General features: G+C 40.0%; 1 protein-coding gene across 1 annotated transcript in view; it reads right to left on the bottom strand.

The window, feature by feature from the left end:
• PHKB (phosphorylase kinase regulatory subunit beta) overlaps nt 1–26,557 on the bottom strand; it is a 210,278-nt gene that overhangs the window by 62,022 nt on the left and 121,699 nt on the right. Inside the window, exons 12-14 of the mRNA XM_065416341.1 lie at nt 21,336–21,413; nt 18,962–19,120; nt 9,474–9,568 (exon numbers count right to left, since the gene is read on the bottom strand). Of these exons, the coding sequence (XP_065272413.1) occupies nt 9,474–9,568; nt 18,962–19,120; nt 21,336–21,413 (332 nt within the window). The remainder of the gene's footprint in view (nt 1–9,473; nt 9,569–18,961; nt 19,121–21,335; nt 21,414–26,557) is intronic.

The following is a 26,557-nucleotide window of genomic DNA, read 5'->3' as shown; positions in this document are numbered from 1 at the left end:
TTATCAAAAGGTAGATGATGCAATCTTTTTCTAAGTGACTTGCTGCTTCAGTCATTTTTATTTTAGAGGACCTGGCTGTGTGAAACTTAAGACTTGCAAAAAAATACTGTGAGAAACTCAATATAGTGCATTTAACTAGCATACTGCGATATATTAAGCAGAAAGCAAATGTCTTTGCCTTTCAGTGTGTTAAGGTCTGGAAGACAATATAAAGTTATAGATCTAGAATATGCCACTTCATACTGCAAACACTGTTAGAATATTCAGTTAGAAGATTAATGAAATAAAGCCACTTACCAGTCCCCAAAAATTATAGTGCGCTCTCTCTATATAGCATTAACTACTCTTATTCAATCAAAGCTGAATACAGTGGATGTCAGCGTGACCCTATATTCATACCCTACAGACCATTGTAACAACCTTTGCACAAAATATACCTTGTAAGGTATCGTTTGAAAACTAATAACTTGCTGGTCAATAATATCATGGTGAAACATATGTAGCAACTATGTAAAGATATGAACATCAGCTGAAATTAGGTCTGAAATGTGTTTACCAGATCAGTAAACTAGTTTCTCAAAGACAAAGGACAAGCTGACGCCTCTAGCCAGGTGTCATCAAAGTTGATGGACAATCGCCTATCATGAGGCCATTCTTTGGCAAGGAAGGGGGGCAGGAACAAACAAATCTGCATCTTAGCAAACAACAACCTGGAACCTCTTTCACCACCGTGCTCTTTGTCTGTCCTCACAGCAGGAATGAATTTTATCTAGGGATAACCTTCAGGAAAAGGTGTCATTAGAGGAGGTTTTGGACAAATTGATAAACTAAACAGTAATAAGTCACCAGGACCAGATGGTATTCACCCAAGAGTTCTGAAGGAACAAAAATGTGAAATTGCAGAACTACTAACTGTAGTCTGTAACCTATCATTTAAATCAGCTTCTGTACCAAATGATTGGAGGATAGCTAATGTGACACCAATTTTTAAAAAGGACTCCAGAGGTGATCCCGGCAAGCCTGACTTGAGTACTGGGAAAACTGGTTGAAACTATAGTAAAGAAAAAAATTGTCAGACATATAGAGAAACATAATTTGTTGGGGAAGAGTCAACATGGTTTTTATAAAGGGAAATCATGCCTCACCAAGCTACTAGAATTCTTTGAGGGGGGGACAACAAGCATGTGGACAAGGGGGAGCCAGTGGATATAGATTTTCAGAAAGCCTTTGACAGGGTCCATCACCAAAGACTCTTAAGCAAAGTAAGCTGTCATGGGATAAGAGGGAAGGTTCTCTCATGGATTGGTAACTGGTTAAAAGATAGGAAACAAAGGGTTGGAATAAATGGTCAGTTTTCAGAATGGAAAGAGGTAAATAGTGGTATCCTCCAGGGGTCCTATTCAACATATTCATACATGATCTGGAAAAAGGAATAAACAGTGAGGTGGCAAAATCTGCAGATAGTTAAGTCCAAGGCAGACTGCAAAGAGCTACAAAAGGATCTCTCAAAACTCAGTGACTGGTCAATAAAATGGGCAGATGAAATTCAATGTTGATAAATGCAAAGTAATGCATATTGCAAAACATAATCCCAACTTAACATATAAAATGATGGGGTCTAAATTAGCTGTTACCACTCAAGAAAGAGATCTTGGAGTCACTGTGGATAGTTCTCTGAAAACAATCTCTCAATGTGCGGTGGCAGTCAAAAAAGCTAACAGAATGCTGGGAATCATTCAGAAAGGGATAGATAATAAGCCAGAAAATATCATATTGCCTCTATATAAATCCATGGTACGCCCACATCTTGAATACTGTGCGGAGATGTGGTCGCCCCATCTCAAAAAAGATATATTGGAATTGGAAAAGATTCAGAAAAGGGCAACAAAAATGACTACGGGCATGGAACGGCTTCCGTATGAGGAGAGATTAATAAGACTGGGACTTTTCAGCTTGGAAAAAAGAGACGACTAAGGGGGGGATATGGTTGAGGTTTATAAAATCATGACTGGTGTGGAGAAAGTAAATAAGGAAGTGTTATTTACTCCTTTTCATAACACAAGAACTAGGGGTCACCACATGAAATTAATAGGCAGCAGGAACAAAAGGAAGTATTTTTTTCACACAACACAGAGTCAGGCTGTGGAACTCTTTGCCAGAGGATGTTGTGAAGGCCAAGATGATAACAGGGTTCAAGAACTAGATAAATTCATGGAGGATAGGTCCATCAATAGCTATTAGCCAGGATGGGCAGGGATGGTGGCCCTAGCCTCTGTTTGCCAGAAGCTGGGAATGGGAGATAGGGGATGGATCACTTGATAATTACCTGTTCTGTTCATTCCCTCTGGGGCGCCTGGCATTGGCCACTGTCGGAAGCCAGAATACTGGGCTAGATGGACCTTTGGTCTGACCCAGTATGGCTGTTCTTATGTTCTAAATACATATCAAAGGGTGATAACTGTAAAAAGGAGGGGCAAAAACACCCTAAGTTATCTCTACCTAGCCCTCTCTCTCTCTTTCACCTAAGATGACAAAAGAAACAGCCCTTGGACTTTGGGAGCAGATCGTGGCCTGAGAATTTTGTCAACAGTTACTGGAAACGTGGTAAGGAATTTCACCTTGAACCAAGTATAGTTTGTTAAGTTTGAGTACGAGGAAGCATTTTATCTTCATTTCTCTTGTAACCATTCTGACTTTAATATCGTAGACTTGTACTCACTTAAAACCTATCTCCTTGTAGTTAAATCAATTTATTATATTCTTTAATCAAAACTAATCCAGTGTTGTTAACTGTGTGGGTTACTCCATTTAGGGTAGCAAACTGTTGTATATTGATCCCCTTAGAGAGGCAACAGACCTAACATATCTGGAGTGTTTAGGAGAGGGCTAGACAGTGCAGAAAACACATTTTGGGGAAAAATCCAGGACAGGGAGTGTGTAGCACGTGGTAACCAAGATGGTAGAAGCCAGAATGTGACTGATATATGGCTGGCAGGCTGCAGCTATTCACAGATACCCAGGGTGTTATCCACAGGCTGGAAGGCTGTTCGTGAGCTGTCCAGGTGGGAGCTACAGCAGCAAAGCACTGTGAGGCACCCAAGTTCACAGGGCAGGGATAACAGCCCCTTATTGGTCTGGATTGCACCCCAAAATATCATAGTCAGTACTTAGATAGTGCTAAACAATTTATGCCCAAAACTTTTGGTAATTTTGTTGGTGCAAGCTTGCAGAAGCATCTCAAACTAAAAAAATACATAACATTTAGTTTTTTTAATATAACCTTGAATATTTTGAACAATTATAGTAAAGCTAAAAGGAAACAGGAACATGCCTAAGATTACAGCTTCCTCCATTGGAGTCAGAAACAGGAAGAAAAGATTTAAGGAAGATATTTAGTTATGATAAAAGTTTATGCAAAGCTTGCACTATAGCTAACACTGACTGTAGAGACAGAACCAGAGAAATACAGGGAGTTAAGCGTATTTGGTTTTGGAGTATAGATCACACCATAAATACAATAGTCAGATGCTCTGTGACAAATATATATATATATACAGTATCACTTATTCGATGAAGGAAAAATTATCCACAAAGGCAAAAGAATGCTATTTGCAGTTGTTTGAGGTAGAATATGGCTTTTAAACTATTACTTAGCATTTAAAAGGTTAAGTGAAACTCTTAATTTTTTTAAATTAAATTATTCAAGATATGCCACAGATCCAGAAAACTTCATACCAAGACCACTCATGTCTGCTGTGAAATTTTAAGATAATAGATGCTATTAGAAAATAAATGCACAGTATTCTGAGCATCTCTCTACAAGGATTAACTGCTAACCAAGATGGAATCCCGAAAAACATTTCTGTAACATGCATACTTATTTTTAACATATCAGATTAGATATGCCATATCCTAAAATGCTTTACATAATTAAAAACAAACAAACAAACACACCCTTGTCTTATCCTCTAGCCATTCCCTAACTCTCAACTACCTACATGGTCAAAGTCAATGGAGTTATACCATTGGTGAATTAGACTTAAAATTTTTGGTTTGTTCACCGTTTCAACAGCTCTCTAGATCTGGCTAGTATAATGGAGAAGTCACTCCAATGTTATGAAAGGGAGGATGGTATAAACAAACGAACATAATACAGATTCTGTTTATCTTGGAAATCCTTGTCTATCTATCTTTAGGGTAATCTGTGCTGATTCTTTATAGGGAATTATCTACAATCCTGAAAATAAAATTAACCAATGATTTAAGCAAGAAGTGACATTTTGAATACCCTCTTCTGAATATTAGTAATGGCAGCTTCAGTCAAAAGATCAACATCCCAAATTTAAAAAAAAATATTCTAACTGTATTTGTTCAGGTTAGAGAACCTCAGTAATTAAAGTTTTGCACATACTCTTGATCAGCAACTGAATTGCTCATAGTAGGTGTGTAATCAGGTTTTGATTTTACAGCTGCATGTTATAAACAAAACAGTAAAATATCAGCTTTCATATGCTGCAAAGGGGAAACCTTGACATGACAGGCCCTTATTACATCTTTTATCACTAGAATCTGGTCCATCTCATTCACTAAAATCCCCAAATGAAACATAATAATCAACTCTGTTGCAAAAAATTTGGTCCAGTAGGTACAAAAGGGGACCAAACAAGCTTTTTCAAAAAAAAAAAAAACAATTACTTAAGAAGAGAGTTATTGACCACCTACATTATATCTATTAAAAAAGTACAGTGCACACATGTGAATATATATAAAAAATTAAGTTCTCTATTGGGAAATGAAGTCCAACAGAGAACACTAAATAACGACCAGATGCCACTACAAAGCAAAATATGGGGTATACATGAAAATATTAGCACAAACCAGAACAGTTTAGATTGTGGTGTCATTCTTGTTTCTACTTTGGAACATAAAGTAAAATCCTAGTTTGTGTAGTGGACTAATTATATATTGATGACTTCATATTATGTTATACAAACAGACCTTTTGCTGCAATACAAAAAAATAAAATGTTTAGGGATTAATTAGGAGAGCAAACTACTACTGGTTTGCTATGTACACTAAATGAATTATTTTATTGTGTTTTTGTACTGAAGCACTTTTAACACAATCTTTACCATATTGCTCATTATGCGCCACAAGCATTCTGTAACATACAAGACTGTTGATTTGTTCTTACAGGTTTTGTAGGATTTAAGATGAGTGATTTAGCTTTAGCTATAATGACAACTAATGCCTTCCATTTAGATAATACTCCATTTACAAAGCAATCCTTTATAAATCACTTAACCAGACCATATTTTTATATACCACGTAACATATTGTAGGTCTTAAACAACGAAGAATCTTCAGAGACTAAATTTTCATGCCACAACTTAAAATAAGTGATCCTAAAATAGAGTTTATCTGCAATACAGTGCTAATTCTTGGGACCTAAGGGAAAAGTGTGTTTTGAGGATTAAATAAAATTTTGCTTTCAGTTCCTCAAATAAGAGTAATTTGTGCTCATTAGGCTTCATTTGTACATCCTGCTAGCTAAAGGATAGCCGACATTTTCCACTACATTAGTGCTCCTTTAAAAAGAGTGTCACATTTAATGTAAGCTACTATGCAGGTATTATGATGTATTTTAAACAAATTTTTCAGCAAAAGAAACCAGAAAAGTAGTCTATGAATTCTGACTCAAAATGTGAGACACATAGTATAGAGCACTGAACTATGTACCAACTTTGTTACGCTAGCGAACTGGAAGGAAGAGCTCCTTCAGTACACTGACCACACATTTCTTTATCATCATTCACCAAGCAAAGGCTAAATGTGGCTCAAACACATAGGTAGTAGATGTGGGCTAAATACAAATACCTCCAAAATACTGTATAAGGCATCTATTGAAGTGTAAGATGTGAACAAAATTGAATATTTATCTCTTATTTATTTATTAATTTGTGATTTTAGTCATTTTATTACTGAAGGGAAAAATAAACCAATAAATAAGTATTTTAAGACATGCTATAAGAAATTAATCTTAATTATCTAGTAAACTCTTCTGCTTTCACTGGGTTTTTTCTTTGAATTTCTTTATTTGGAGTTAGCAGCAATAACACAGATTAACATACATATGTTTTTGTGCCATGATGGATTTTAATACTGATTGTGAGAAGTCCAGGATGTTAAAAGAGATCAGATGCTGGTAGATTATGGATGTTGTCACATTTCAAATGATTTTGCCTAAGAACAGAAGACTGGAAACATGGTGGCAATTTTTAAGACAGTTGGCATCCAGTGTCTCTTTCCTGAGAACTAGCCAGACTGTCACAATATGACAACGCTCCAACAAGTAAAAACTAATCTGATCACTTCAGAAAAGCTACGGAGTCCCGGTGATGGTCAGTATGCTGGATTTGGTGCAGTGAGAATCAAACCCTTTGTTTTTGAAGATGGAAATGTTTACTTTTGCTAGAAGAATCTTATTTGAGTATGAAGAGTGGTGACAGATAAATTACCATGGTGAAATTAAGGACAATTAAATGGACACTGTTCCAGGGGGTTATAACAGTTAACTAATCTCTTGAAGTGGGGATCTGTAGAGGCAATTATTGGAGAAAAGAAAATTATTCACCTGTAATTGTAGTTCTCACAGTATATTTCCCCTTTGCAGTTCCATGGTCATCCTAGCCTCCCTCCCCAATTCTTTGGGGTCCTTCACCGGTATTTCAAATAACAAAAAAAATTGGGTCTGCAGCCTTTTCTATAGCCTTTCACTGAAAGTTTGTATCCATCAGAGGATAGGAGCATGAACCACATAGTCACTGTTTTCTAGGTGGTTCCAGAGCTACAGCACAGATAATCAACATTTTCAAGAGGGAGCCTCTGCAGAAGCATTTTATAGTGATCGTCACTGAAACATTAATATTTACCCACAGGTACCACAAAATTGTATCTGAGACAATTCAGCAGTTCCCTGCATTTATACCATTGCACTTGAACTGCAGTTATAAAGTAGCCTCTTGATAGACGTGTTTCCAAGATACTATACACAAAGAAAGTTCATATAGATAGCAATTACAGTTGTCTCTTCTATCTAAATCTTTGTGGAACAAGACTTAGGTCTGATTAAGTTGTTTTATTGCAAATGGAATAATAATAAAATTGCTCTTTTTTTTTTAAACTGAATTTGGGTTGGTTGATTTTGTTTCAGTAACTCTAAGTTGTCAAATGCTCTGAAATAACAAAACAAAAAAAAAGAATGAAATAATTTAATGCATTTTCTTTAATTGTGGAGAAAAGGAACAAGGCATTATGAGGAAAGAAGAGGGTACAAGGGAAGATCAAGGTAGTGGAGAATTTACGCAAACTGAGAATGGCTGTAGTGCAAGAGGCAATTCTTATGCTAACTAACTGAACCCAACTTTCGTGCTGCACAACTGACTGTGCAATGCAACTTCTGGTAGCACCCTTAGGTGCTGGGTAAAACACACAAGCAAATTCCATACATACTGTCAGCAGTTCACAGTTTTTGCAGCAGTAAGAACCCCATCAAGTATGAACAAACAGCTGAAGCTGGGAATAAAATCAAGTCTCTGAGTTTCCATTATCTCACATTAACATAGCGTAAGTGCCGCAGTGTGAACAATGGAAGTCTCATTCACTGATAATCAGCTAGCACCCAGGCATTGGGATTGCCTAGGCAACAGGAAATAGTAAGATACTGGGTGGTTGTAGGGAGTATTTGGATAAATCAAGAAAAAAGGAATGCTTTGGAAGCAGGATACTCATTCATTTGCACAAGACATAGTAGCTTTTGTTCCTACAGAATAGTTTACGTCAATATCTGATAAACATTTCACAATTTCTTCTACAACACTGCACAGTAAGAAAAAAAGTTACTCTGGATTAAGGAAAAGTCTCTCTGCAAGAATGTACAAGGTTCAGAATGTGCTTTTAATCACCCGCTTCACACTTTTTACATGCATGTGGCTCTTGCCTCCATTATAAAGGACTCATCTACACACAAATTGCAGAGATAGAGCTGGTCGGAAAATTTTTGAAAAAATAATTTTTCATCAGAATTTTCCAATTGATCAAAATTTAATTTTTTTGAAGAATCAGTTTACTTTTGACAAATTACTGCTGGAAACCTGCCTGTCTTCCTGCCAGGTTGTGCCAGAGGCCTTGGAACTTGACAGCCAGTACTCGGAGAGGTTCGAGTCTCCCTGACAGTCCACCAGGTTAGCTGCCATGGAGCTGCAGACTGAAATTGACATAATTCTTAATTCATAATTCTTGTCAGTCTTCTGCCCCCTACTGAAGAGCAGTCATGAATTATGTCAATTTCAGACCACAGCTGCTAGGGCTTTAAATAATCTTTAAACAAGTAAAGATACCAAACAAAACAACAAAAACAAAAAAAGCAAAACAAACAAACAAAGCAAAAAATTAGCTGGCTCCTCCTTCCCTGTCAGATACCAAATGCCGAATATTTTACAGTTTGCCACACTGAGTGCTTCAGAAACTAGCAGCTTTGCTCCTAAGGTCCTCCAGAGTAAGGTTACCTTTTGTAGATCTAAGGAGGTCCATGTGCCTGGCAGAGGAATGGGTATATAGCAGAGAGGGGAGGATGCATGCATCAAAGAGAGCCCAACTCCTGCATGTCTTTAGGCCTTGGCTACACTGGCGCTGTACAGCGCTGCAACTTGCTGCGCTCAGGGGTGTGAAAAGCCCCCCCCCCCCGAGCGCAGCGAGTACAGCGCTGTAAAGCGCCAGTGTAATCAGAGCCTGCAGCGCTGCAGCTCTTCCCCTTGGAGAGGTGGAGTACATACAGCGCTGCGAGAGAGCAGCGCTGGGAAGTCCCGAGTGTAGCCAAGGCCTTAGGAACTCAATGCAGAAAATCCTTTATACACTTACAACCACAATTCATCTGGAGGTAGAGAGAAGAGCAGGTCTCTCCTGGACTCCCTGTGCACCTCTTACAGTGTGCAAGACTATGGACATCTTTGATTGCCACATAATTTTGGTCTAATGTGCTTCCTAAGTCAGGGCATCTTGCTTATATCATAACATGTATCCAGAAATAGCTACTGCATGTGACATAATCATCACAGTTCTTGTCCATACTACCAAAGTCGTTATACTACTATACGAAGAGTTCACGTACAATGTACTTCTCACCCAAAGCAAGATTTCCTCAGGTTTACATTTTCATATTACTACATAGTATCAGTTTCTGTCAAAGAGCACACATACAAATCTGAAAGAAAAGCAATAATCCATCACTCAGAAGGATCCATTAATTTTTACTGGAAATTGATTTTAAAATAAATAAAAAAGCATAATACATGCATTTAATTTTGAAAATAACCTGAATTCTGACATAGTATTGATGCTGTTTTGAACTAAAATATTTGAAATTAATTTTTGTTCATACATCATCTAACAGATTAAATTAAGCATATGCTTACCTGATTTGAGTATCTCATGCTAACATTCCGCTGATCTTGTGGAGGTATGTAACGCCCTACTGGGTCAATGTCTTTGGGATTTACTAATCCATCAACTGAAAGTAAACCACAATTGAAACATTATTAAAGAGTCTGAGCACTTTCAAGGTAACATGTATTCTATTACCAATATTATGTAATCCATTAGTATTACTTTCATTAATGTAGACACATAGCATAGAAATAATAGCTTCAGGTCCTATTTTGAAAGGACCACTACAGTCTCTAAAGACAGGCAATCAACTCCCAAACTCTTTCCTCATGCAAACTGATCAAATGTTGCCTTAAATGCCTTCTCAATAACAAAATCTCTTCCCATGTCTTAATTTCCCCAAAGCATCCTACAGCTGCATTTGTTCCTGGATCGGTGCTCATGTTTGAGATAAGTGACAAGCCATAATGTGCCAATACTGTGAGGAGCTCCTAGTACAATTAAAGTTGTGACCAAAACAGCAAGCATCCACCAAAGCGGGTATAAAAGCCCAACAGCCATACATAGCTTGTTCAGCCATCATAGCCTACCCATTGTAACAAGGAAATCATCAGGCGCTAATGGATGCTGCAAGAGAAGGTGAATTTCCCCTATAAACACTCAACTCTGCCAGCTTGGCACTGAAAGAAAAATTCGCTTCTGATCCCAAAACTGACAGTCACCCATAGCCCTAAGCATGATGGAAAGCCTGCAAAAAACCCACACAAACACCCCTCTCCCCCAACTGTGCTAACTAAATAACTATGTTTAGCAATATAGGTGTATAAAACTGATACCAAATACCAACCTGAATGTCAATAAAAAGGAAAGGAGGGAGAGGGTGCAGGGTCATCTTATTAATGGTGAGTGGGGATTATGCTATCACTCTTTGGAGCTGAACCTTTTATTATATCATGGGGAAGGGAGGAAATCAACAAGTCAGTGGGATTCAAAATGATGAGTAGAGTAGTTGAAGAAATGGAATAAGTTTTCAGGTAAGAGTATTTGTACAGAAAAATATTGGCATTCATACAATATCATGCTACTCATCTGACCAATCAAACAGTGATGATTCATACTGAACACTTGCATATAATTGTTAGTGATCAACTGATGGAGTTAAAATAGTTTTGAAAACGTGTGTCAAATAATTTTTTCTCCGCCCCTCCCACCGGCATTTGCACATGCTTTCCTGACCTCCGTCACTTCTGGCGGGAGGTTGTGTTTCCGGGTTAGCGTGTCCATACCGCTACCTGGTGTCCGTGGAGTCTGAGTGGCTGCAGAAGCGGCCCCGCCGGCGGGGACAGGAAGAGGGACCCGGCCCCACAGGAGTTGCAGCGCCCGCAAGGCCTGTAAGTGGGGAAGGGTCCTGGGTCCCAGCTGTGCCGTGCGCCCGCCCGCCCCAAGCACGGCTGGCCCCGCTCCCTGGACTCAGGCAGGCTGCCCCGGGGTTGGAGCCCCGGTGCCGGGATGAGCTCGGCTCTGTACTGGGACAGGCCGTGTCCCACAGCCTGAATCCGAGCCCGGGGGCTACGGCTTGCTGCCTGCTGGACCCTGGGAACAGCTGAGTCGTGCCTCTTTCCCCACCCCAGGTCACTAGACCCCGCTCCCCTCCGGCATTGAGGGCAGAACCCAGGAGTCCGGAGCCCTAGTCTCCATCTGCCCGCCACCCCCTTGAACAACTAGAGCCCAGCTGGAAACCCAGGAATCTTTTTACAGCTAGCAAGAGATGTTAAGAGTAACAAGAAGGGTTACTTCAGGTATGTTAGCAACAAGAAGAAAGTCAAGGAAAGTGTGGGCCCCTTACTGAATGAGGGAGGCAACTAGTGACCGAGGATGTGGAAAAAGCTAATGTACTCAATGATTTTTTTTGCCTGTCTTCACAAACAAGGTCAGCTCCCAGACTGCTGCACTGGGCAGCACAATATGGGGAGAAGGTGACCAGCCCTCTGTGGAGAAAGAAGTGGTTCGGGACTATTTAGAAAAACTGGACGTGCACAAGTCCATGGGGCCGGATGCGCTGCATCCGAGGGTGCTAAAGGAGTTGGCGGATGAGATTGCAGAGCCATTAGCCACTATTTTTGAAAACTCATGGCGATCGGGGGAGGTCCCGGATGACTGGAAAAAGGCTAATGTAGTGCCCATCTTTAAAAAAGGGAAGGAGGAGGATCCGGGGAACTATAGGCCAGTCAGCCTCACCTCAGTCCCTGGAAAAATCATGGAGCAGGTCCTCAAGGAATCAATTATGAAACACTTAGAGGAGAGGAAAGTGATCAGGAACAGTCAGCATGGATTCACCAAGGGGAAGTCGTGCCTGACTAACCTATTTGCCTTCTATGATGAGATAACTGGCTCTGTGGATGAGGGGAAAGCAGTGGATGTGTTATTCCTTGACTTTAGCAAAGCTTTTGATACGGTCTTCCACAGTATTCTTGTCAGCAAGTTAAACAAGTATGGGCTGGATGAAGTGACTATAAGGTGGATAGAAAGCTGGCTAGATCGTCGGGCTCAACGGGTAGTGATCAATGGCTCCATGTCTAGTTGGCAGCCAGTTTCAAGCGGAGTGCCTCAAGGGTCGGTCCTGGGGCCGGTTTTGTTTAATATCTTTATTAATGATCTGGAGGACGGTGTGGACTGCACTCTCAGCAAGTTTGCCGATGACACTAAACTAGGAGGCGTGGTAGATACACTAGAGGGTAGGGATCGGATACAGAGGGACCTAGACAAATTAGAGGATTGGGCCAAAAGAAACCTGATGAGGTTCAACAAGGACAAGTGCAGAGTCCTGCACTTAGGACGGAAGAATCCCATGCACAGCTACAGACTAGGGACCGAATGGCTAGGTAGCAGTTCTGCAGAAAAGGACCTAGGGGTCACAGTGGACGAGAAGCTGGATATGAGTCAACAGTGTGCTCTTGTTGCCAAGAAGGCTAACGGCATTTTGGGCTGTATAAGTAGGGGCATTGCCAGCAGATCGAGGGACGTGATCGTTCCCCTTTATTCGACATTGGTGAGGCCTCATCTGGAGTACTGTGTCCAGTTTTGGGCCCCACACTACAAGAAGGATGTGGAAAAATTGGAAAGAGTCCAGCGGAGGGCAACAAAAATGATTAGGGGTCTGGAGCGCATGACTTATGAGGAGAGGCTGAGGGAACTGGGATTGTTTAGTCTCCAGAAGAGAAGAATGAGGGGGGATTTGATAGCAGCCTTCAACTACCTGAAGGGGGGTTCCAAAGAGGATGGAACTCGGCTGTTCTCAATGGTGGCAGATGACAGAACAAGGAGCAATGGTCTCAAGTTTCAGTGGGGGAGGTCTAGGTTGGATATTAGGAAACACTATTTCACTAGGAGGGTGGTGAAGCACTGGAATGCGTTACCTAGGGAGGTGGTGGAGTCTCCTTCCTTGGAGGTTTTTAAGGCCCGGCTTGACAAAGCCCTGGCTGGGATGATTTAGTTGGGAATTGGTCCTGCTTTGAGCAGGGGGTTGGACTAGATGACCTCCTGAGGTCCCTTCCAACCCTGATATTCTATGATTCTATGAATCCAGAGTCCTCGCTCCCAGTACTCCTCCCACGAGCATCAGATACCAGCCCCTTCCCGGAGCCCAGGAGTCCCAACTCCCACCCCGCTCCCCGCCCTACCCCCTCACATGCCCCCCAAACCCTTGATCCCTGCACCCCCCCCACACACCCAGCCCTCTGCCCTGACCCCTGCATCCCCTCACACACACACACACACCCTCTGCCCTGAGCCCTGCACCCCCCACACATACCCAGCCCCCTCACACCCCATGTCCTGACTCCTGCACCCTCCTCACACACCCCCAACCCCCTGCCCTGACTCCTGCACCCCCACACATACCCACCTCCACCCTGAGCACCAAATGGGAGCTCCTGCACCGCCCCCCCCCACATTCCCACCTGCACCCCTCGCACCAAATGGGAGCTGCCCAGATAAGCACTCCACACCCAAACCTTCTGCCCCAACCCTGAATCCCCTCCCTCATTCTAGCTCCTGGCCAGACCCTACACCCCAACCCCCAGCCTGCTCCTTCACCCCCAGCTCTGTGCTCAGTGCACTCCCACCCTCAGGTCAGTGCAGAGAGGAAAAGAATGGGCTCGAACCAGGGAAAAGGTAGGTACCCACTCTATGTGGGCAGGGCCAGGACCCCAGACCGGCAGTGGGCTGAGCCGCTCAGCCCACTGCCGGTCTAGGGTCCCGGCAGCCGGCCCCTTGCCAGCCGGGGTCCCGGCTGCCGGCCCCACTCAGTCTGCTGCTGGCCTAGGTGAACGGAACCCCAGGCCGGCAGCGGACTGAGCGGGCCGGCGGCGTAAGATCAGTATTTTAATTTAATTTTAAATGTCTTTTTCTCAGTAATTTTTGTTTGCGGGAGATATCTGTTCTCATACCTCCTCCTAACCAGCACTTTCAGTAGCCAATTTGCTGTTTAGCTTTCCTTAGTAAAAGTGGAAGGAGCCAAATTTTCTGGTGGGGGAGAGCAGTACACAACTTCTTCTAAAGCAAGAATGAACAGAGCATGAACCATTTCCCCCCCACTCAGGGGCTGATAGCCTCTGCTCAACTGAGAAACAAGAGGAAGAGTCTGTCCTAAACTTGGATTTTGGATTTGGTTATGAAGTTAGATTAATGATTCTTAGAAACAGCTAAACTATGCACTAACCAACTGATGTTATTACACTGCTGATCACTACTGAGTATGGATTTATGAACAAAGATTTGAAAAGCTAAAAGCGAACAATAGCCAGGTGAGCTTCTGGACAGTGCAGTCAACAGGAAATGGAAATCAGTGCTCACCTCATCAGCTGGGGGGTGTCTTTGAGGGATCTGGGAGCAATGGGGACACCCTCGCCCTCCAGGGAGATCTCATCCAAGAGCCACTGGGGCAGTATTATACATGCCCTCCCCCAATATCATCTTCTCCCTTTCTGATGGCCACACTGTGTGCGTCTGGGAGAGGGTCCTGCTTCTCTCTCTCGTTTCCACCTCCCCACCTTTCCCTGTGCTGTAGGATGCCCTCTCACATGGCATCTGGGAGCCTGCCTCATCTGCTCCTGCTGCCATTGGACAGAGGTGATCATGATGAGCTGCCTGATCAGTTCTCATCTACTGGGGGATGCAAGTTGCTACTGCTGCTTGCTCTTGCTGCTGCAAAAAGCCATTTCAAACTCTGCTCCCTTGTATAGGGGGCCAGACCTCTTGTGATACCAGAAGCTGGACTCATCATCAAATTTTGTTTGGGGTCTGGAAGGGATTCCCCTTGTGTGGCAAAACTGGTAAACTGCTATGTGGGTTTTTCCACCTTCCATCTGGCAGCGTGAAGGTCCAGTTTTGGGGTTTAAATTACACTTGTGACAACTTTGGTGGGTTCCACTGAGATTGTTAGGTTAAAGAATCCCATCTAAGGTCCTTATAGGCCAATGGGCTGCCTGGGCATGGGCTCTGAGCATGACATTGCGTCGTACCACCACGCATCATGCACTGCGTGGCTCCCCTCATCTCATCTCTCCTCCTTCCTTTGTTGGAGGAGAAGAAAGGATTGGGATTCTGATTTCTAGCCATGGTCACTGGGCAGGACTGAAGGTGTAGAGTGGACACAGCCCTCATACCTGCCCTCAAGTCTGTAGATCCTGGGGCCGCTGGTGACCAACTGAAATCTGCACTGGAACAGCCTTACCCAGGTAGTTTGGGGAGTGGTTCCCCGTTGGTTAATAAAGTTGCGGCTCCCTATTTAACTATGTTACGGTATATGTGTCTCATTGCTGATGTGTCTCATATGTTGATATGATACGTATGTATTTAGTGAAACAGTGATTCTGTTTGACCACTGGGAAAGAATTTGTGTGTGCGCGCGCGCAAGCGTGTCTGTTTGTTTTAGCCAGTCACTTCAACTACCTAACTGAGAATACTTGTCTCGCATTAAATGATCTAGGAACTGAAAAGAAAATAATACTCAAAATGTAAAAATAAAAATGACCTTAATACCAGCCACAGCTAAGCATCAAACCCATCATATCTAATTAACACACGGCTGCATTTACAGTCACACTTAAATCAAATAAACCCATTTTTTTCAAGGAAGCTTGCAAAAAGAACATATTTAAGACACAGACACCAGTGAATGTAAAGCACACAGATAAATTATGGAATAGTTTTGAGCTCCTGTCTAGAGTTCCATCATTTAATACCATCATAGATTTTGTTTTAAGCTTTGAAGCAGAGCAATGAGCAGCTAATCACAAAGTGATCCTGTGTCTGGGGTTCTAAAAGGACAAAATTATAACTAAATACTGTTAAACCTCCCTTGTGATATGGCAGCTCCAGAAGATGCCATTCATAATCATCATACCCTCTGCATATATTATTTTCCATTATAGAGTCTTTTATAGGAAGAAACATGCATTTATTCTACAGAAAGAAAATGGAGTACTCTAATTAGTTAAAGTAGATAGTTAAGGAATTTGTAGCACTTGTTCAGCTAAGCTGTAAGAAGCATTTATAATTTCATTTTAAATGTGAAGCTGTCTACACTATGAAACAAATCTTCCTTAGGTATATGCTACAGATAGGTCATATTGTACACTCAAGTTATTCATGAACGAGCCAATAATTTGTACAGGATCTTGAAAAGCACTATGCAGTTTGACTACCAGGAAATTAAATAGTGGTCAAAAAAAGCAAACAGATCTGCTGGCTACATCAGCTAACACCAAAAACTTCAGCAGCAGTAGAAAATGACACTGATTTTGAAATGAAAATGCTCCTGAATACAGAAATCTAAAATGGGTTAAGATATGTATAAACAATCCAAGTACTAATAAAACTAACTGATTTATTAACGCATAGGATAAGAGAATATGTGGGCTCCACTACATGTACATTCATAACTGTAATGCTGAATAGAGTCACTTACAGTCATGCTCAAGCCATAAACTAAACTATTCTGAAACCAATGACCTTTTTGCTTGATGTTTTTGGAAAGCAAGAACCATACTGAAAGTGTTGCTCTATGATACTTTCAATTTAGCTTACATTTGTATTTAAACCAACCTATGACTGAAAGCACTTTTTAGACCCACATAAAGTCAAAATCATTTGTACATGAAGTCACTTATACATGAATGCACAATTGTTAGAGTTGAGCTAGAAGGACTTATTCCAATATCCAATAATCATCATTAGATTTAAAACATCCACCTCAGTGTACATTCACCACCACAAATGCATGCTTTCGGTCCATTGAACTCCAAAGCAGAACCTCCTTTGCTGGTAACATTATTTCTATTAATAAAAGCTGATTTTCCAAGCCCTATTAAATCCATCTGCCTCTTTACTTCATATGCTGAGGTTCTTAACCTGTGGCCTAAGGACCACTGGTGACCCACAAAGCAGGATACAAGCATCATGTGGAGAGGCACAGAACAGATGAGAGAGAGAAATGAAAAAGAATAGATGATATTTTCCCCAAAAAGGACAACACTTGTAGTACTAAAACCAGATAAATGCATTGTATCTACTATCCTAGGTTATCGATTGCAATTGTCAGCAGGGCTTGAAAAATCTACTTACCTAATTGAGTAAACAATTTTTCCCAGCAAGTGACATCACCTTGTGCAAAATTTAAACTTTTTTTCCCCCAAGACCTTATAGTTGGAAAGATAACCCTCCAAATGTGAGCCTAGCTTAAACCCAAGATGAGCTCCTAAGGCTACAGACAGACAGCTCCAATGCCTCTATTGGTCAAAGGTTCCTTAAGTTGCAACAGAGCAAAATGTGAACAGAATTTTGTTAGTATTTACTGCTCTTTTTCAGATCTCTGTGGGCAGCAGTGAAACCTGCAAAATCCGGCAAGTTTCATTCTGCTGCAAAGAAGTAGGACAAGGCAAAGAAAATATAGTAGTAGTAGTGAATACAACTTGGGAAAAAGTTAAATAAGAAGATAAGAGGAAAGACACCAATGATAACTTAGGAAATGATTCAACATGATTAATTATAGGACAGAAAAAGGAAAGTAACAACAGGAAGGGAAAGAAGGTAAAACAGAAGCAAGGGAATGTAGCAAGTAGAGCTGGTCAAACAGCACTTGGCAAATATTTCATTTGATTTATTTTACTAGTACTCATCAGCTACAGAGCCGATCAAATACTATTTAGCAAACCTATTACATTAATACCATTAGAATTCATCAAATATATTCAATACCTATTTCTTCCAGCTATCTGACCAATCTTAGTAGGAAGCGGCATCTAAAACATTAAGTACAAGATTGACTGCTAATATTACAATTAAATATACTACACAACAAACAGTACACAACTCCTTTATTCACTTAATTTGCAGCAAACATGGCCTGGTGGGTAGAAAGGGGTGGTGATGGTACAAGTATAGTCTCCCCCTGGCTAGCAGGCTTATTGCTTCACTAGGAGGAGTCACACACATTTTTCAGCTCTGGTCAGAAGGATGCTGCATACAGGATCATAACTGGCAAGCTGTGAAGAAATGTGTCCACAAGACCAACCCTCTATGAAGAGGTCTACTTTGTGAAAAAGCGCCATCTCTACTAATGCACAGCCCAATATTGAAAAGTGTTTGAAAGTTGATAGAACTTTTTTCTTATGAATATCTCTCACTCTTTTTTCTTTATTCCCAAACTTTATTCTCTCGTGGGATCCTTGACTTTGTATTTCAGGTGATCTACCAGCAATGACAATTTTCTCAATCTCAATGAAAATAACTAATTAGTTTAATCATTATGGAATTCTAAGTGGTGACCTAACCTTCTCAGCAGTTTGGAGGTTAGGCCAGTCATTGGCACAATAAACCTTAAATCTGGCATTTCCTGTTTCGAAAAGGAGTTCTTGGTTCAGAATATAATTTTAATGTAGTAGAGTGGAGTATGATATGTTATAATGCTGGCAGGGGTGTGAAAGCAAAGGTTAGAGGCTGAAAGATAGAGAAGTGTATTTGGGGACGGGGTGGAATCAGAGGAAAGCTTGAAATTTTAAAAGCTGACAGGGTGTTTCACACATGAAGTAACATGGGAAAACACACACGTACACTGCCATTATAGGCAGTCCCATCATACCATCCCCTCTATAAACTTATCAAGCTCAGTCTTGAAGCCAGTTAAGATTTTTTGTCCCCACTACTGTCCTTGGAAGGTTGTTACAGAACTTAATGCCACATATTTATCAAAGCAGAGGTAGTGACTGATATATATATATATATATACACATACATATATATATATATACATACACACACACACATACATACATACACACACACACACACACACACACACACACACACAAAATAACTATTCAGAGTCCATCCAAAACTTAAATCTGGATATGTATATTGGTTTAAAAAAATGTTGACAAGAAATATATGTTTTATTAGTAGCAGTCAGATGTGTGATAAACATGGTTTGAATCTAGTTTTATCCATTTCATCTTACCCAGGAGTTTTGCAATGATGTACAGTGCCTGTCCCCACAAGAAAAGCTTTCCATCACGTCCACTGTTGCTCGGAAATCGTTTCTGACTACCAGGATTTTTCTTTTCTAATTCAACAAAGTCAGCTGGCACATAATAATACTTGGGTACAACAGGATATCCTGTGGAATTTTAAAATAAATACATTAAGTAAATAAATAAAACTATCTCCCTTATAAAATTGAAGTGAATTTAAAATGGAAAAAAATATACACTGTTTGAACTGAAAGGTTGCCAGCAGTGTGTTATCCTTCCAAGGCTGTGCAAACTGAGGGCTGTACTTTATTTATGCCTGAACATCATTTTTACACGATTTCTTTACTGAACAAATGTACTGTCTCTTAATATTCTATGCAGGGCAAAGCAGAATGTCTATTTATTTATAGATAGCAAAAAAATGTATGTGTCTAGAAATGAGCAAAATACTCACAGATAATCAAAATTACTTGAAAATAAAGAGGCTTTTTGCATTTTTTTACAAACTCAAAATTGGACCCATTTTTGTGAAAAATATCATGAAGGTAAACAGATTCTTTTCAAGGAAAAGTAGCTTTATAATAAATCATGAGTAAATTCCAAGTTTTTGCATGTAATTCAGTGCAAAGTTAGATATTGAATCAAAATCTTGCTTTAAGTAAAATTTAACTTGCATGAAATTGCATGAAACAAAATGGCACAATTATTATACTGGAGCACAGGAGGATAGCAAGTGGTGTACCCATAGAAGTACCAAGTGTGTTCCTGTGAATTACAGATTAGTAGACCTTATTTCAGTACCAGGTAAACTGGCTGAATCAACAATTTATTTGAGATGTGAATTTTTTTTAGTTTAGAAATTGCTATGCAACAGAAATCAGTGGGTATCCCATCCCATCTCCTAGAACTGGAAGGGACCTTGAAAGGTCATGGAGTCCAGCCCCCTGCCTTTACTAGCAGGACCAAGTACTGATTTTTGCCCCAGATCCCTAAGTGGCCCCCTCAAAGATGATTACAATATTATTTGGACAAACCAGCATAGCCTTTGCAAACAAAAATTAGAGCCTCACTAATCTTCTAGATTTCTTTGAGTATTTCAACAAAACAGCCAAGCAACTGACAATTTCTCTGCCCCCTCACCCCCCCAAAAATAAAAAAAATAAAAAATCTCACGACGCTAATACAGAAATTAAGTAGTAGTAGAGTGACAGGTGAAGTACTCTCAGGGACTAGAAAATGGCTCAAAGTCAGAAAAGTTCAGATTAAAAATAAATGGTGATGACAAAGGTTAACAGTCAGCACCACAAGATTCTTTCTTAAGATCGTGTTGCTGAATATATTAATCGTCTGGAAAAGAGGATGATCAATGAGGTGACAAGATTTGCTTTGTGGTCTGATGCAGTATGACAATTCTTAAATTCTTGTGAGCAATTGACTCAGTTTAATTAAAACTGCAAGATCCAGGAATGATATAAAGACTAGAAAATTCTTGCATATTACTATTTGAATAGACAAAAATTAATACAATAAAATCCACAATGCCATAGATGTCTAGAATATCTGAGTATTATTAACAAAACATATTATTCTAAGGAACTCAAAATTTTAGGCTTGGATTATATATTCTAAGCCTGATCTCTATTCAGACCATTTTTGTCATTTTCATTTAATCTGCGGTCTCCTTATTCATTGTGGACAGATACCCATTTAGTCCATCTGTGAGCTTCCTAGAATGCAGTTCCACTAAAACTGTAGTAGAAGTGATTTAGAAGACAGAATATTCAAAATAATTCCAAAATACTGTTATTGTCACAGCATGCTAAATCCAAACTAGAATGTGTATCATATTCAAATGCTGAATAATTTTTAAAGCACTCTTGCTGTTGAAGCTGAGAACCAGTGAATAATTAAAGCAGTTACTTATATTTGTCTCAGAGTGGAATATTCTGATATTGGGAATATTAGTAACTAAACTTTCCAAGTGTAATCATCGTAATCTTTGTAAATAGTGAAACAGCAAAAAAAAAAAAAAAAAAAAAAGTTTCTGAGTAAACCTTGCATTTAAACCATCATCCATTCTTTTCCCAGATAATGAACTCCTTTTCTGATTAGATGTATTTTTACAGAAGAAATAAGTTAGGTTTTATATTATAAATTATAATAAAATTATAATATTTTGTATTATATATTATATTAAGTGCTGTGAAGCATTACTCTCATGACAATATAGTCTCTCCACATTACTTTGATCTTCTGTTGCTACAGTATTTGCAATAAAATTTAGAAAACTTAAGTATACTTTTAAACGTTCAGATAACTCAAAGGAACCTACAATTCCTTGAAACTACTATCACACAGTACCTTCAGCTGAGTGTTGAAGCAAAGGATCCAGAAGCTCCTGATATTCCTTTACTTGTTCTGGATTTCCTCTAAAAATTCCTACAAATAACCAAGTAAAATCTCAATTAATAAAGGACTTTTTTTAACATGTGAATTTAGCGATCATGAAAAGGTCTATACTAACACCCCTGATGACTGGACCCTAATGAGTTATCTGCAGAATGGATATAGCACAGGCAGTGACAAAGCAAGAGTCCTCATGATACTCTGCTAATACGTCTCAATCGTGACCTGGAGGGAGCACTTTAAGGTCTTGTCTATGCAGGAAAGTTTTTTTGGGTATAACCTAAGTTGTGAATTTAAACCAATACCGTTATATCAGTATAACCCCCACATGCTGGCACCCATTTCAGTATGAGTGCCTTTTTTCAATTTAGTTTATACCAGCTGGGAAGAAGTTCAAGCTAAAAAAAAGCCACTTTTATATCAGAATAACAATGTCTATATGGGGGACTGAGAGGGGGGAAGACTTATATCAATGTAACAGTGTCTGCTAAATCTTTCCCTCACTGAGGAGGGCTAAGGGCAAGATGGTAGTAAAGTCTCTATGGCCACATTCCTTCACCTTTGCTGAGACTGTCAAGAAGGAAGCTGGATGTGCCAGCTGCGATTTTTTTTTAAATGATGCAATACGTGTCCACTAAAAAGTGGAATAAGGCAACCAGACTCATTTCACATAGGCTTCTTAACAGCCACCCAATAGTAAAGCTAGAGAGCTAGTATTCTTAAAGTAGACTTTATATCCCAATGTACATGCTCTGAGCGACCCAGTCTTTCCTGCACAAGTTCTAGGTCTTTAGGGTGGACTTTTCAGATACCTGAAAATTAGGTGCCCAACTCCCATTGAATTTCAAAAGAATTCAAGTGCCTAAATCTTTTAATGACCCTTTGAAAATCCCATCCAAAAACCCTTAATACATTTTATGAAGGCACAGTATCTTTAATACCAACCGCAAAGTTGGGAGGAATCAACTACCCTTGACCTGGAAGGGGAAAAATTGTGTCTTGAAGGGGTTTGGGGACGGTTTACCAGCTAGCAAAGGTGGAGGGAATTTGGGATGTGCTAATCTCCTTTAATATACACCTGCGCTACTCTGGAGCTCTAAAGCTGATTCTCTTTTGACGAATAGTAACAGGCAATTTTCAAACTGTCATAACATCTTATACATGCTCCTCCATTCTGCCATCAGGTTCCCCTCATACCCTTATCGTGAAGGATTTCTGTAGTTTCCAAAAATCACAGAGAACAACAGAAAACAGACACGGCACTTCCCAATAATGAAACTGGCTTGTCTAGCCCAATCCCCTTCTACACTGTATGATTCATTCACAAAAGATTAAAATTGCTACATAATTTTCTCCTGAGAAAGGCCCCACAAGGAAAGTACCCTGTACTGAGTCTGGAAGAAGTATATCTGTGTGTGACACTGGGAGTCCTGAAAACGTAGTCCACCAAAAACACATGAACTGAAAAAAAATAGTAAGATGCTCGGAAAAAAATTAAACAAATACATTTTTATTAAACATATAAAGTTCTTAATCTACATTTTCCTAAAAACTCTAAAATTTCTTCTCAATCTGTTTTAAGCATAACAATGTGCAATAAATTGGCTATTCCAATTAAACCAGGGGTTTGAAATGAAGTCTAAACTCAACCTTCATAACAGAATGTTGATGAGAGGTTCTCTGAACACACTATTTTCCTCTTCACCCAATTTTGTAATACTAAAGGGCAAGAAAATATCTTAGCAAATATATTTCCATATATTTTGGAATATTGCTATGTATACAGCATATATAAGAAGAGCTAAGGAGAAATAAATGCAACAGAAAACAAAACTGCAAATCCTGGCAGGTGAAGGTTTGTGCAAGGAAAAAAGGTATGTTCAAAAACACATTGAGACTATATAACAGTGACCACTCATCAACCTACTTTTGAGCACTGTGTTGACATGACAAAGAAATGGAATATTTTGACAGCATTTATTTGCAAATTATTTCTATTACCAGATGTTAGTAAAAAAAAAATCCTCACAAGCTGCATGTGAAAATCCAGTTGCCATTTATACCAAACAACATCTGGAAAAGGGTAAATAATAAGTGTGATATATGGGAAATTAAAGAGACAGCTCCTGTTAATGTTAATAGAAAATGCAAAACTAATTGCAGAATATATAATTTTCAGAATCTCACCTACTCCTCCCAATTTCAAACATTAGAAAGTTGTGATTTGACAGACAACAGAAAAGCTGACATGTATATCAATAAAATATTTGAAAAACTGTGTTACCTCATAGTATAACAGAACAAAATGCTTTAAGCAAAAATTAATTATTGTAGATGTGTATATTTGTTGGGAAATGTGTCATTCTTCTTTTAGAAGGGCATAGAGGAATTTCATTGCTGTGATGATGGTTTTATTTTTTTTAAATGATCAGCGGCTGATTGCAAGAATCTCTGTTACCACTGAATATATTTTGCTATTCCACAAAGCTCAGAGTACCTTTGCTGAAATCATTTCCCCTGTAGATACATGGGGGCACGGGGTGTTATGTGATGACAAACCGCTTCCAACACAGTCAGCATTCATGATAGGGGTAATTCACTCCTTCTTCTGAAATTTAATTTTCCCTTTCCAGTTTTATTAGTCTCTCTACATATTTCAAATTTTGTATTAACTTTAGGTACAGGGATTTGGAGATTCAGAGATGTTTTTTCTCCTACATTGAGAAACATATACTTTCTTTCGTGGTGATGGTTATTCTGACCAATATTTTATCCCACTATGGCTTCTACCATTAAATCAGGATATAATGTAATAAGATTTGATTCAAAAATTTGAAACACTTGTTTACTTCATGGCTTTCAGCTCATTGCTTCCTTTGATCACTGATTTTCTTCATTTGTTTATTTTACAACCAGTGAACAAGGTACTGTATATATTTTCCTGGGTGGCAGTTGGATGAAGGTTTCTCTGGCCTGTCATGGACATTCTATTTTCATTATTAACCCATAGTTGTTTTCATCACTACATGAGTTTAATATTACAGACCAATGAGCAATTTGGAAATAGCAATTTTTCCACATGCAAACGGAGAACTTATTTTTAGAGTGGCATTATGGCGAAGACACCAAGCAGCCTAACTGCCTTTTGTAGCAGAGGTTTTTGAAGCCTAATCTTGATGGCAAACATATCACAAAAAAGAAAGCAGCAGATATTAGTACTCTGAATGCACACATGCACAGAGGCAGCTGAATTTACATTTATTTTATTTAAGGAGATGAAGATATCAGAATCATAGAATATTAGGGTTGGAAGAGACCTCAGGAGGTCATCTAGTCCAATCCCCTGCTCAAAGCAGGACTAACACCAACTAAATCATCCCAGCCAGGGTTTGTCAAGCTGGGCCTTAAAAACCTCCAAGGATGGAGATTCCACCACCTAGGGTGACCAGATGTCCTGATTTTATAGGGACAGTCCCGATTTTTGGGTCTTTTTCTTATATAGGCTCCTATTACCCCCCACCTCCGTCCTGATTTTTCACATTTGCTGTCTGGTCACCCTACCACCACCTCCCTAGGTAACCCATTCCAGTGCTTCATCCTCCTCCTAGTGAAATAGAGTTTCTTAATATCCAACCTAGACCTCCCCCACTGCAACTTGAGACCACTGCTCCTTGTTCTGTCATCTGCCACCACTGAGAACAGCCGAGATCCATCCTCTTTCGAACCCCCCTTCAGGTGGTTGAAGGCTGCTATCAAATCCCCCCGCACACTTCTCTTCTGCAGACTAAATAACCCCAGTTCCCTCCGCCTCTCCTCGTAAGTCACATGCCTCAGCCCCCTAATCATTTTTGTTGCTCTCTGTTGGACTCTTTCCAATTTGTCCACATCCCTTCTGCAGTGGGGGAACCAAAACTGGACACAATACTCCAGGTGTGGCCTCACCAGTGCCGAATAGAGGGGAATAATCACTTCCCTTGATCTGCTGGCAATGTTCCTACTAATACAGCCCAATATGCCGTTGGCCTTCTTGGCAACAAGGGCACACTGCTGACTCATATCCAGCTTCTCGTCCACTATAATCCCCAGGTCCTTTTCTGCAGAACTGCTGCTTAGTCAGTCGGTCCCCAGCCTGTAGCGGTGCATGGGATTCTTCCTTCCTAAGTGCAGGACTCTGCACTTGTCCTTGTTGAACCTCATCAGATTTCTTTTGGGAAAGGCTATAACTATTTTTTAAAGCTATGAAATTTGTAGTTTTCCCCTCAGCTTACAGAAGTGAGAGAGACAACATTCTCTTAACCATTCCTATCCAAGTTAGTAGAACAATAAACATTTTCTGCTTTTCTAAAGCTCCATGTGAGGGGAACCTATCAGAGCCTTCTCTGCAGCGTATTTGGCAGGCTTCCTTGTGAAAATTGCAAATGTCTATTCCTAAAGGAAATGTTCATTTGTGTACTGGCATCCTTGGCACTCCTCACACTGTAGTCTACCTACCCAAAATAGAAAATCTTATCTACTGCTCAGATAATAAAGGGCATTTCTTAGAAACAAGGAATTTTAGTCCAAGTCTGGAATGACAGCAAACGTAGGAGCTGTATATGAATTGCACTCTTCCTTTTGCAAGCACCGCAATTACAAACTTCAAACTATTTAATAGGGAGGGATAGCTCAGTGGTTTGAGCATTAGCCTGCTAAACCCAGGGTTGTGAATTCAATCCTTGAGGGGGCCATTTGGGGAACTGGGGTAAAAATCTGTCTGGGGATTGGTCCTGCTTTGAGCAGGGGGTTGGATTAGATGACCTCCTGAGGTCCCTTCCAACCCTGATATTCTATGATTCTATGACTAAGGATGGAAAAGTGGACATTATAAAAATCTTGCCTGAACTACATCCTTGTACCAAAACTGAACTAAAATCTTTAGAAGGTTCTGATCTTCTCTGTTGAAATCCCCTCTACTCAACCCTCTTTTCCAAAACTTCCTTGGCTACTTCCATGAGAGCTTCTGCTTCCCTCCTTCCCTTCATTCTTCTCCTTCACACCTTCAACAATTCCAATAACCTTTCTGACATGTCTCCTAAACTTACAGGCATCTTGTAAAGAAATTTAACTTTAGTATTCTCCTGCCACCAAGAGATCTCTGAGTTGCTTACTTCTCCTCTCCTGCATTCTGTTTCATTTAC

The sequence above is a fragment of the Emys orbicularis genome, chromosome 14 (genome assembly GCF_028017835.1).
Source record: "Emys orbicularis isolate rEmyOrb1 chromosome 14, rEmyOrb1.hap1, whole genome shotgun sequence".
Classification (NCBI taxonomy): Eukaryota; Metazoa; Chordata; order Testudines; family Emydidae; genus Emys; species Emys orbicularis.
Note: the sequence above shows the minus strand (reverse complement) of the source record. Positions and strands in the feature narration are given on the sequence as shown.